We start from the raw sequence: 13,329 nt of genomic DNA, 5'->3' as shown, positions 1-13,329 counted from the left end.
AAAAAATTTCCGCTTCACCCAGCCGGGAATCGAACCCGGGTCTCCCAGATACGCGCCGGGCACTCTTACCGACTAAGCAAGGCTCCTGCACGCAACGCTGTCTCATTAACCCCGCAGGCTTCTGTTGAGAGACCTTCGAAGTCTGACAAACCTCACATCCATGAACAAATTTCTCAACATCCTCACTCATGCCAGGCCAGTAAAACGACAACGCAACTCGCGCATGCCTCTTTTCAATACCCAAATGCCCTGCAGAAGGAGGTTCATGATTCTCAGCGATAATTCCATGACGATATCCACGCGGCAGTATGAGCTTCCACGCATCAAGATCCTCAGCGACAGTCGAGACTAACGGATTTGGCTTAAATCGATAAGCCGATCATCTTCAACCCTCCAACCTGTCCACTGGCCTGGATGCTTCTCCACCTCGGACTTACGACGAACATACCAATCGTCGCTAATTTCCGCTGGCGACACAAGACGCTTTCTCTGTACATTTTCGGAATCAATACCGGCATCAACTTCGGCATCCAAAACGTCAACTTCCGGAATCTCGCAATCAACAACCTCATCCTCGTACATACGAAATAGAGCATGTGCCGTCGGACACAATAACTCCACCCCCTGTCTGTCTGTGACTGCATCCAGCGAATCAACTCTCGGAACCTCATCACCCATAAAATCCTTTTCAAACATACGAGAAAGTGCGTCAGGGACATGATGTAAAGCCCCTTTGAACGGTATCAAAATCATAGCCCTGAAGACCCAGAGCCCAACGATTCAAGCGACCTGTAGGATCTTTCAGATTACTCAACCATCTCAAACTACTGTGATCGGTAACTACGGTAAAATGGAAATCCTCCATATAACGACGGAAATCTTCAATTCCCCAGAGAACCGCTAAGCATTCCTTCTCTGAAACCGTATAGTTCCTCTCTGCAGAGTTCATCGTGCGACTAGCAAAATCAACCACATATTCCACTCCATCGATGTTTTGAACTAAAACCGCACCTAAACCATATGCGCTAGCATCGGTATGTAACTCGAAAGGAGCGTCAAAATCTGGACACGATAAAACAAGAGCAACAGACAGTGCAATCTTCAAAGTATCAAACGCACGCTGTTGATCATTACCCCCACTTGACCGACTTTCGAAGTAATCTCGTCAAGGGCTCTGCAATAGTCGAGTAATCCTTAATGAACCGACGATACCACGAAGACATTCCCAAAAATCGCCGTAACTGACGCAAATTTGTGGGAGCCGGAAACTCAAGCACCGGAGCAACCTTCTCAGGATCGACATGTAACCCGTGCTCATCGACAACAAAACCAAGATACTGAACTCGAGGGCTACAAAATACACACTTGTCGGGATTAACCTCCAACTTCGCGTCCTGCAATTTAATCAAAATTTTCTCCAGAATCTCCATGTGCTTCTCAAGTCTTCGTCGTGATAATTATATCATCAAGATACGCGAAACAATGTGGCTCCATATCCGGTGTAACAATCTTATCAACCAAACGCTGAAAAGTCCCCGGCGCGTTCGTCAAACCGAACGGCATGCCAACATACTGATAAAGACCCATACCAGGAACGACAAATGCGGTATATTCACGTGATTTCTCAGCCACCGGTACCTGGTGGTACGCTTTCTTCAAATCAAGCGTCGTTATGAATTTAGCAGACCGCAATTGATCCAAGATACTAGTCAAATTTGGAATCATGTACGCATCTTTCTTCGTTATCCCATTCAACTTTCGAAAGTCGATAACCATCCGATACTTGACCTTCTGATGAACCATAACCACTGGATTTGTCCAGGGACTAGATGATTCTTCGATAAACCCCGCCTCTAACAACTCACGAGTCTGACGTTGCATTTCTTTCAAAATCGGCGGTGATACCGGATACACCCGTTGCTTAATTGGCGGGTGATCAGCAGGGCCTATAATCTCATGCGTGATCAGAGAAGTAAACTCCCCTTTATTCACACGCCGAAAACGATATTTATCCACAAGTGCTTCGATGCGCGCCCACTCCGCATCAGAAGTCTCTTGCAACCCTGCGATTTCCAAAGGCGAACTTGAATCCAACGATCCAAACGGGTAACGTTCGTCACAACCGGTCGGCCACCACTCAGCAGTGCTGCCGTCTAACACTAACCCGAAAATTCGCAACGTCTCGACACCTAAAATCAGTGGATCCTTCAACCCCGGGGTGATCAAAAATTCCATATCGTGCACTACACCCTTCAAGTTGACTGATAAAACAACTGTGCCGTGAACTGTCTCCGTCGCACCATTCGCAAAAACAACCTGTGAACACTGTGGACGAGAGATAACTAAACCCAAATTTTCAATCCAATCCTGCGGAACGTTACGAATACAAGATCTCGAAGCACCCGGATCCAACAGCACGTTAAAACTAGCCATACCGATCGTCACCGGCAAGTAGATACGTGAATGAACCGAGAGACCGAATAAACAATTTTCTTCAACAAACCGTGGTTGATCAGACCCCGAACTGCTGTCTTGTTTTTCTCTAGCCTCGACATGTGGTACTGCATCTGTAGCGCCAAAATCATGAACCGAAATATCCAAATTGCTTCCACCAGAATTTCCTGTAGGCTGACTTTTCCGTTCCGACGAATCAACGAAACCCAAATGTTCCAACATAACAAAATCGACTCCTTTTTCAGCGGTAGACAATGCGGAATCGATATTCACTGTCTTCCGCTGGGGTTTTCCGAACTCGATGTCTGAGGACGACAAGAGGGACACTGAGGTGTCTTTACTCCCAACTTGCCACAACTGAAACAAAACATGCCCTTCGACGGATTCGAACAACCCGAACGAAAATGTCCGACACCCCCACAATTATGAGAAAGAGATGGTCTATTAGCAGAACTACCAGCTGCAGACCTCCCTGGTGTTACTGCATTAACAGCACCAATAACTCCCCCTTGCACCCCCTCGTAAATTATCAATTTTCGCGATTTTCATTATTTATTTAACATTTTTCTTCATTTAATCAACGCATGGGGGTGGTTCAGTCAGATTCAACAACCCCCTCCCCTTATTGGGTAAAATTTGCGACCCTCCGCCGTCGTATCTCCCCCTTCCACCCCCTCGTAAAATCTTCATTAACGAAATTTCAATTTTTTATCCGAGAATTTTTTAATTCACTTAATTAACACATGCGAATGGAGACATGGAGGGTGGCTCAGATAGATTCTGGAACCCCCTCCTCGTGTTGGGTAAAATTTGGAACCCTCCGCCGTTGTGCCTCCCCCTTCCTCCTCCTCGCAATGTCTCAATTTTCGAGATTTTCATTTTTTATTTAACAATTTTTTTTATTCAATCAACACGTGCAAACGGAGAGATGAGGCATGGTTCAAATAGATTCTGATACCCCCTCCCCTCTTTGACTGAATTTGGCAACCCTCCGCCATCATACCTCTCCCTGCAACCCCTCGTAAATGATCAATTTTCGCGATTTTCATTATTAAGAGGAATAATTAATGGGATGTTCGAAGAGTTCAGCAATACTAATTTATTGTCAAATCGCGAAGTTTCGCTGCAAATCGCAGCTTCTTCAGCCTCTGAAAACCAAACATAAATTCCATGACCGAATGTCACTTGATTGTAATTGTCATTGATTGTAATCAAAACAAACACTCTAGCCTGTAATATTGAAAATTGCACAAATTGCGTAAACACTTGCTTGAAATACACAGAATTACCTTGACAGGTTTAGTACGTAGTCACTATAAACTCTAATAAAATGTGCGTGGAGCAACGACAACATATTAATTGATTAAAAATTGCAAAACATTCTAACAACAACATCGAGGTCTGCAGCAACACCTGTCATTAATCACAGCCATGAACTATGCATTGAAGTGATAGAGGCGCCCCTCACGTATCTCTCCACAACCACGAAGTGTGAAGCGAGACATAGAAGGTACACCTCCCGCCTCACAACACAACTACGGAGTATGCAGACATAGACGGCAAAACTCGTCTTCCCCCGTTGCCGCGTGAAAGCGCCTCTCATGGCCACCTTTGGTGACTAACCGACCCCGTCACCTCGAGCCCCTCGATTTCTATTTTTCCACCTCTTCAGCAACCCAAGTACATACGATTCAGGTTCTGAGTGTCTTCTCTCTTATTCACAGTTTCATATAGGCAAATGTGGATCATCTCAGCAATATTCCTCTTCACCCAATGAGTCTCGGTGTCCAAAATTGAAACATCCTCAAACTTGAATCCATCACCCTTGTCGAAGCAGTGGGTGGCCAACGCCGTTTTCTCTTTCTTCCAGCGTTGCCAACCTGTGGCGCTCGGATCATGGTACAGGGAGGGAGAAGAGATGGTATTGGAGGGGAAAAAATGCTATCCGCCGATAAAATCGAGTTCCTCTGGGAAAATTCAAATTTCAGGAGAGTCAAACATGACGAGGGTCACAAGGGTTACAAGGAGACAATCATATTTCACGAATGTCACATCGGTCACAAGGGGATGATCGAATTTTGCAACATTATGATGTCAGGAGGGTCTCAAGGGATGCTCAAATTTCACAGCGATCAGACGTCACGAGAGTCGCAATGAGACGATCAAATTTCACGCGAGCATCGTATTTCTTTTTGACCCTCGTTCGATTTGCATTGGGACATTTAACTGTGGTGAATTTTGAGTATCCCCTTGTGACTCTTGTGACGTTTGACCCTCTTGAAAATTCAATGATCCCCTTGTAACCTTCGTGAATATTTGACCCACATGAACTTTGTTTCGTTGGACTCTCATGGAATTTGACCATCCTCCTATAACCCCTGAAACTGTATCTCCCCCAAAAAATGGATACCATGATACCATGATGGATCTCATGGTATAGGGCCAAGATTCATGGTATAGATACCATGATAATGGTATGGTTGGCAACGCTGCTTTCTTCAGGAAACCTCGGGGTGCGCAGTCATACCGATGCTGACGAATCCTGGCGCCCAGCCTCTGCCGAGTCTATCCGATGTAACAGTTGTCACACTCGCATGGGATTTTGTACACAACTTCTGACCTCGATAGCAATGGAATCGGGTCTTTCAATTTCGAGTACAGATCCCCCACTGATCTCAGGTTGTAGAAGACTAATTTCGAATCTGTGCTTCTGAGGCACCTGTTCAGCCTTTGAGACAATCCTCGTACCAAAGGAAACCTAAAACAGGACCTTGCATCTGGGTCTGCCGCTCTCTCAACCCCAGAAGCTCTTTGATTTTTGAACTCCCGCACGCACTTCATGGCGAACTTCCCAGGATAACCGTTCTTCGTTAAAGTGTCTTTCACTCGGTCAATATTAGCCTCATGAAAGTCCTCGTGACTGAGTCCAATTGCTCGGTGTAACATGCCGAATACCACACCAACTTTGTGCGCCATCAGATGGTTCGACTCGTAATTGATAACTCTCCCAGAACTTGTGCGTTTGTGGTACCAATTGAGCTTCAGGCTCCCGTCATTCATCCGATGTATCTTTACATCCAAAAAACTGATGGATCTCTCCACCTCTCTTTCCACAGTAAACTGGATCCGATCATTGATGGAATTGAAGCACTGTAGTACCATATCAATAGAGTCCTCCGGAACTGGTAACACAGTATCGTCTACGTAGAGTTTCATCCATGGAATGTTGCACGGAAGCTTGTCCAGGACCTCTGAGATGACGTAATCCATGACGATACCTGCTAGAACCGGGCTAGCCGGGTTGCCCATGCTGCTGCCATCCATTTGAGCGTAAAGTTCATTATCGAAAGTGAAGTAACTACCTTCGAAGCAAAACTTTACCAGCGCTACCACGAGCTCTTTCGGAGCATGAACACGTGTGGACCATTCCTCCCATTTGTCCTCCACGATCTTCAGCACTAGATTTTTGGGGATGTTTGTGAAGAGAGACACTACATCTAGGGATGCCAAAATATAACCTTGCGGTAGTTGGACCCCACCGGCAAACGTAGCAAACTCAGCTGAGTTGTTAACACTGAACCTTGAATTACTACTCACAGGGATTAACAGCTCATGTGAAAACCGAGCTACCTTGTACGTCGGGGCTTTTATACAGCTAACAACAGGTCGTAGGTTGCACCGTGGTTTATGTACCTTTCTCAGGCCATACATCCTTGGGGTCGTCGAATTGTGAGTCTTCAAGGCCTTCGCTCTCTCTTCACTAATCACCTCCTCGCGTTTAAGTCTATCTACTAACTCATTCGCTCTCCTTTCGAGCTTGAAGGTTGGATCTTTCTCAATGCATTGGTAAGTACTCTCGTCTACCAGCATCCTCTTCATGACCTGCCGATATTCTTCCCTGTGCATTACCACAGTGGCATTCCCCTTATCCGACCGCGCTACGATCAGATTTCTATTCTCCTTTAGAAATTTCTTAGTGGCTATCACATCTTGGTCGCGCTGACTGCGGTTGTTGAACCTCGGTTTCAAGTAAAAGTTCGTGATGATGTTAATGGCTTCTGCCCTGATGTTATTTCTCTCCTCTGACTGTTGTTCCTCAGGGATATCCCTCACCTTTAAACTCTGAATGCAGAGTTCAAGGTCTTTGATGACAGTTGGGATAGGCACCTCACTATTGCGTACCTCTAACCCGAATTTAGGCTCTAGGCACAAGATGCCTTTTACTCCCTCCGGAGATTCTATATTTGTGAAGTTGAAAAGAGCCGTGTTCTCGTGTGTTGACACCCTAACCGGCGCCGAATTACTTCGCAGAGTCTCCAACTTTTTTCTCTTCTTCATTTTCACCGACCTGAAGATCGCCTCATAGATCTCAGAGATCTTGAATTTGACGTCTCCAAACAGTCCTCGCAGGACAGCCATTTCGACGTTGGATGCTAAGTTTTTGCAATTTCCTTCAAGTTCCTTAATCCGTCAAGCTGTAATGCTTATCTCTAGACCCAGAACAGCAGTTTTCATCTTCTTCGTTATCCTATCCGCTTCCGTTTTGAACGGGTGGTCATCCAATTTTCATTATTTATTTAACTTTTTTCATATTTAATCAACGCATGGGGGTGGCTCAGTCAGTTTCGACAACCCCATTCCCTTGTTGGGTGAAATTTGCGACCCTCCACCATCGTATCTCCCCCTTCCGCCCCTCGTGAAATTTTAATTAAGGAAATTTTAATTTTTCATTCAAGAATTTTTCAATTTACTTAATAAGCACATGCGAACGGAGGGCTGAGGAGTAGTTCAGATGGTTTCTGGAACCCCCTCCTCTTTTTGGGTAAAATTTGGAACCCTGCGCCATCATACCACCCCCTTCCACCTTCTCGTGAAATTTCACCTAACAAAGATTTATATTTTTTATTAAAAAAAATTTTTAATTAATTTAAATGACACATGCGGACAGAGGGATGGTGGTGGCTCAGTCAGTTTCAGGAACCCCCTCCCCTAGTTGGCTAAAATTTGCCACCCTCCGCCGTTGTACCTTCCCCTTCCCCTCCTCGTATTCTCAATTTTCCAGATTTTCATTTTTTATTTAACAATTTTTTTTATTCAATCAACGCATGCTAACGGAGGGATGGGGGTGGCTCAGTCAGATTCGGCAACCCCCTCCCCTTATTGCGTAAAATTTGCGACCCTCCGCCGTCGTATCTCCCCCTTCCACCCCCTCGTGAAATCTTAATTAACAAAATTTCTTAATTTATTTAATTAACGCATGCGAACGGAGGGATGGGGGTGGCTCAGATAGATTTTGAGATCCCCTCCCCTTGGCTAGAATTTGCAACTCTGTGTTATCATGCCCCCCCCCCTAATAAACACGTTATAAAATAAATTAAAACAATGTAAAAATAATTATTATTATCTAAAGTTAATCATACGAAAATATATCCGATGCAATTCCTATCTTCTCTGCACTTTTGATTACCTAAAATAAAATAACAAAACTTGCGGCAACATTGCACACCCGTTAACTAGCTCAGCGGACGACTGGTCAGACCAGCCTGGTCTACGACTACTGTCGACTTTACCGATCCGAGCGGGAAATTGACGCTACCGCCTTCTCGCGGCATTCCCCCTACATGCTTCGATCATCATTCTTAACACTAAAAATAATTTCATCCAATTGATAAATAATAATGCAATTAACGGTACCAATATGAATGGATACCTCATATATCAACTTTTATAATGTTTTTAGGGGTCATCCCCCCTTTTCTAGCCCCAAAATCGACAATAAAAATCAACGACGCCACAACGACACTACACCGTCGCTCCTGAATCGCCAGGGTTGCAAGTACAACTGAAAATCGACTCCATTGACAACATAAGCCTGTCTTTGATTGATACTAAAATACAGCTTATGTTTCTTTGGAAGTTGGTACTGAAAAACAAAAAGAAATTGCCCGTCAATCCAGGATTATGCTATTGGGTGTGTACAGTTATTAAGGTACCCGACTTCCATACCTCCTTCAGTTAACAGTTTTCCATGTAAAATACATGGATTATCAATTCTAATTAAGAGATAACTTTACTTTAATCGCAAATGGGTACTTACCGGCTTGTGTACAATCCATTTTGAATGTTATCGTTCGAAACTGCTCTGTATCTGTCTGGATATCTGTGCGACTGCATCCACTTGCATCTCCCGCCGAAAAATAGCGATATCGGAAAAAAATATCAATACCCACCATATCGCGCCAAGGCAATATCGATATGGAATATCGGATATCGGAGTTCAAAATATCGATATCCCGAAGTATCGATACGGTACGCACAACCCTAAATAAAGTAGGAACAGTAAATTTGATCCAATTCAACTCATTGTTTAAATATGGTGTCCATATTGCTCCACCCTCCCCTACGTTCATTTTTAATGTTTATTAGGTGATAACGTCTATAACTATTAACTAGTCAAAATAATGCATTTCACAGTACATAGCAGTGCAAAATTCTAAAATTCGAAGCAACTGGCAGGACATTTATGGAAGGAGATTTATGGAAAATTCATTTCTTTATCAAAATTTAAATGCTTGGGCAAATTAATTATTTATGTTACATTTCTATTTTGAAGTGAAACTCTGAGTCTCATTGATCCCTGACACATTGTGCCTTAATAACAACAAAAAACTATACATTGAACACGAATAAACAGTTTGTAAATTTTCGTACGTGAATCAAATTCTTTCTTCTAGAATATTAAGTTTTTTAATTCATTTCTGTGTGTCAAGGCGGGAATCACAGCGGCACCAGCACGAGCAGTGTCAGCAGTGAAGAACATGAACATTCCACAACAGATTAAGGATATGAAGCTCCCGGATTTACCGCAGGCAATAAAAGATTTGAAATTCTGACCAGCCGTTACATCTGTCTCACCCAGTTGACTGAATTCACCAACAATTTCAAATACTATTTATGATCCATCGTTATACCGACAGTTGTACACACGTATTGACGGAAATGAAAATTCACCAATCCTGCCAAATCTGGATGACCAAATAATGAATAAATCATCGCGATACCAAAATTGAAGGAATCCTTCAATAAAAAAATATAAAAAAGTGATATTTCGCTTGAGGACGAATATCTCACTAAAACTATCCCACAAGAAATCGAAAATGTTTATTTGATTAAATGGTTGGAGATTCACGATAGAAACGTAAGTCATTGTCGATTATCCAGTGTTTGAAACAATAAGATTCATCGAATACCTATATTTGAATTAATGATAGCCAATCATTTGACCAATGTTGTATTCAATTAAAGAAGGTGGGACACAAAAAATAAAATGGTTGGGGCGGTTTATTTAATAAATCATAGAGAGTAACACAGGATGAAGATGTCTTGAGATCGATCTCCAAAGATAAGAACGAATCTTGATGTTCATAAAATGACTGTCGTTCCTAGGGGCTTCTCTCGATGTCCAGATCATTGACAAAAGAAAAGGAATTCGAAGGGGGATACGCAACGGATATAGGGTGAATCGTCCAGTGTTCGAAGGAATAAGGTCACAGTTATTTTTGACGTAGATTTAAAAATATAACCAAGTCGAAAATTGATGTAAAAATAATTCTAACTCCTCTGTACATTTCCATACATAATAGAAAAAAATATTATGGATATTAATTGACGATGGAATTAATGATATGAATACAAAAAGCTGAAAATGTGTGAAAACCCAGTAATTGAAATGCGTATTCTGTAATGGGAATATGCTATTGGCGGCGTGTCATCGAAAACTGTTTTTTCCGCTGATAATAAGGTAACTTAGACATTTTCAATCATCACAATATCATTTGGAAATGTCATAATTTTATTTTTCATGTATAATGCGAGGCATCTCTACCTTGTACTAATTTATTTTATAGAAAAGTACCAATTAGTTCGATTACTGGTCTGGTTCGAACATTGGTTGGTTCACCTTATAATTTCAATTCTATTTGAATTTATTTAATGCCTAAAGGTGGTTAGGCGGCGTGCAGAGTTGAATTTGGAGTGAGAATTTCCGTGGTTCCCGGTAGCTTAGTCGGTAAGAGTGCCCGGCGCGTAACTGGGAGACCCGGGTTCGAATCCCGGCTGGGCGAATCGGAATTTTTCCTCTCTAAATTTCAATTCTATTTGATTTTTTTTTTTTTTTTATAGCTCAAATATTCGGAAATTTCGAAAGACCTGATTGAACTAATCATGGCATTATTTTTTTTCTTTCAAAGTAAAGAGATTACGGTCCGCTCAATTAATTTTTTTTTCATACATTGCGGGACAGCGCCGTTTTCAAACATTTTTCTGTCTCTCTCAGTAATCAAGTTAAGTAATCGCAAATCAAAAAATCAAAAGCCCACAGTGCTATAGATTTTTCTGCTTAACTTGACACGATCGTTTGTTTGCAGGGAAACTTGAAGGAAATACCAAATTATTTTGATGCTCGAACACGAATTGCGATCATTCAGGGTGCAATATTTGAAGTCACAATTATCAGAACAACTGGAGATCTACTGCGCAAGATCCAAAAACTAGTACCTATGAAACTAGTACCTAGTTCTCCCAATTCACTCAGTTAAATTGAGTTCTCTTAAAATATTTGACAATCTTGTTAATGAATTCTCGTCAAGAGAGTCTCGAATAGTGTGAAAAATGAATCTATAAATACATATTACACAGCCCTTTTATACCGAAGACAAAATCAATAAATGGAAAAAATATATACTAATCTTCAAGTATTGATTAGAACGTGTGTCCTTCATTCGATATCCTCAAGCACATGCTGTGATAAATAAAATTCTATCATAATCAACAATAAGTTGGAGCAATAAATTCTTGAAATACTGTTATGATATTTCAATTATTATATATTCAATAAAAACTGTCCATAATCCATAATCAATGATAATGGTTCATCTTCTTCCATTGTTCATTTCATTTCTGAGTGATGTCCAGATGTATCCACAACCATCCTCTGTCAGTAGGGGAGGATACGGAGTATTCTTCAGTTTGTAGTAGTCTGATGGTGCATGCATTACGAATTCCATACACTCTAATTTACGAGGGAGATCTTCCTCTGGTCCTATTATATAGGATTCCGGGCTGAAACCTTCTCCAGGTGGTGGACTGAATCCAAACAATGAAGATAATAATTAATTAGTACGAAAAAAACTAAATATAAAATAAATGCAAACAGCATTTGTTCCATTTCAATTCATTGACAATATAAAAAGAGTGAATTATCTCTTCGGAATCAGTTTGTGCTGAATATCTTGAAAATCAAAATTTATTTCCAAGTTTCCATAAAAAACTTTCTTGCAGAAGAGAATGAGGGTTATACAAAAGGAATGAACTTCAATCCCCTTCAGATTGAAGGATATTCAGCAAAATCTAATCCTGCAGTTGAGTTGGCTCATCTCGTTCAACCACTGCACTACGCAATTGATCAATCACCTTGCAGTTGTCGGCAAAAGCCAGGTGATAGCAGCACTCTTTTCACAGTACTGATCAGTCAATAATCCCCTAATTTGGGCGTAGTAGACTCCTCCATCCATATCCTCCATGGATACAACATCCCCAACTTGAAAATATGAACCTTTGTAGAAGAGGAAATTACTAGTCACTGGAGTTGCAACTGCTGAAGGGGCTTTGACTGGCTGAGGAGAAAAATAAAATCCTCAATTCAGGAGAGATGAAACATAACAGTTTTAACAAATGAAAATCAGTAATAGTTCATTGAAAATTGACGATGTTTCACCTGTTTCTTAAAAATATTTCGTCGACCTTTCCCCTTCAATACCCCCTTGCCAGGAGCACTAAGTTTAGGTTTGCAGTATCGAGTAATTCTCGTACTCTTCCTTGCAGGCTTTGATCCATTTTTCTCATCCTCATCAGCCTTCCCGGAGTTACTAGTACTTCTTTCATCCTCAATACATTCATTACACAAACTACCGAGTTCTGTCGAGTGCCAGAGAACTGTCTCCCGCCCACCACATTTGATACACTCCGGTTTCACACCTAAAGGCATGTCAAGTCAACTGTTGATCAAATATTCCGTTATCTTTAAACTATATCTATGATAACTCTTTGAGCTCGTCACAAAACCTTCTTATAATTCGAACTTATTACACTAAATTTTTCTAAAGAACTAACCTAGATTTCAGTGGTCGGGAGCACCACCAGGGACCAGGGACTGCTACTGACCAGAGATACGACCAAAGAGGATAGACCTGAGTAGAGGCCCGGATCGGGGGGTTTGACTGACTCCAAAAATGTTAGTTGGTACCCCACGGGAAAGGCGGCGTCCCGGTCGCATTGTCGGTAAATGTGAGTCGGGTGCGTGANACTGCGCCCTAAAGGCTGCGCACTATTACCCGAGAGGAGTGGGGAGCGTGTGGGAATTCCCATCTGGCATCACTGGTCCTGCTGTGACAGGGACAGGTTTGGAGGGGGATTTTTGTCTTCCTTGTACTCAGTGTTTACTTTATGTTTTTCAGTTGATATATTCGCCGGCTAATTAATATTAAGGAATGAAACAAAGACTGTTCAATGGAGAATTAAATTCGCCATCCATCAACCCCCGTTTCATACCTTAATCTCTGCAATAAAAAAATTAATATTGCGACGAAAGTCACGGCGCTATAAGAAACCCAATGTTTTCTCGGCGCAGAGTGACTCCCCAATAATTCGCCCGCTAATTAAAAAATCGTCTCTCCCCTCCTAATTAACAATAAGGAATGAAACCAATGCTGTTCGATGGAGAATTAAATTCCCCATCCTTCAACCCCCGTTTCATTCCTTAATCTCTGTAATAAAAATTAATATTGCGACGAAAGTCGCGGCGCTATGAAAAACCAA

General features: G+C 41.9%; 2 protein-coding genes across 2 annotated transcripts in view; one reads left to right on the top strand and one right to left on the bottom strand.

Annotated features, from left to right (window-relative positions):
* Window positions 1-9,558, top strand: part of LOC107045107 (AP-3 complex subunit sigma-2) — a 65,871-nt gene extending 56,313 nt beyond the window's left edge. The window contains exon 3 of the mRNA XM_029126593.1: window positions 9,225-9,558. Within this exon, the coding sequence (XP_028982426.1) occupies window positions 9,225-9,347 (123 nt within the window). The 3' untranslated portion in view covers window positions 9,348-9,558. The remainder of the gene's footprint in view (window positions 1-9,224) is intronic.
* A 1,755-nt stretch (window positions 9,559-11,313) lies between these two features.
* LOC107045106 (GATA zinc finger domain-containing protein 1) lies at window positions 11,314-12,714 on the bottom strand. The gene is made up of 4 exons (XM_015267241.1): window positions 12,625-12,714; window positions 12,230-12,509; window positions 11,926-12,128; window positions 11,314-11,598 (listed from the first exon to the last, which is right to left on the bottom strand). Exons 2-4 carry the CDS (start codon window positions 12,497-12,499, stop codon window positions 11,385-11,387), a joined length of 687 nt encoding a protein of 228 aa, XP_015122727.1. The 5' UTR covers window positions 12,500-12,509; window positions 12,625-12,714; the 3' UTR covers window positions 11,314-11,384.
* Window positions 12,715-13,329: the final 615 nt, after the last annotated feature.

The sequence above is a fragment of the Diachasma alloeum genome, unplaced genomic scaffold, assembly GCF_001412515.2.
Source record: "Diachasma alloeum isolate Michigan unplaced genomic scaffold, Dall2.0 Dall_scaffold_00878, whole genome shotgun sequence".
In the NCBI taxonomy this organism is placed as follows: Eukaryota; Metazoa; Arthropoda; class Insecta; order Hymenoptera; family Braconidae; genus Diachasma; species Diachasma alloeum.
Note: the sequence above shows the minus strand (reverse complement) of the source record. Positions and strands in the feature narration are given on the sequence as shown.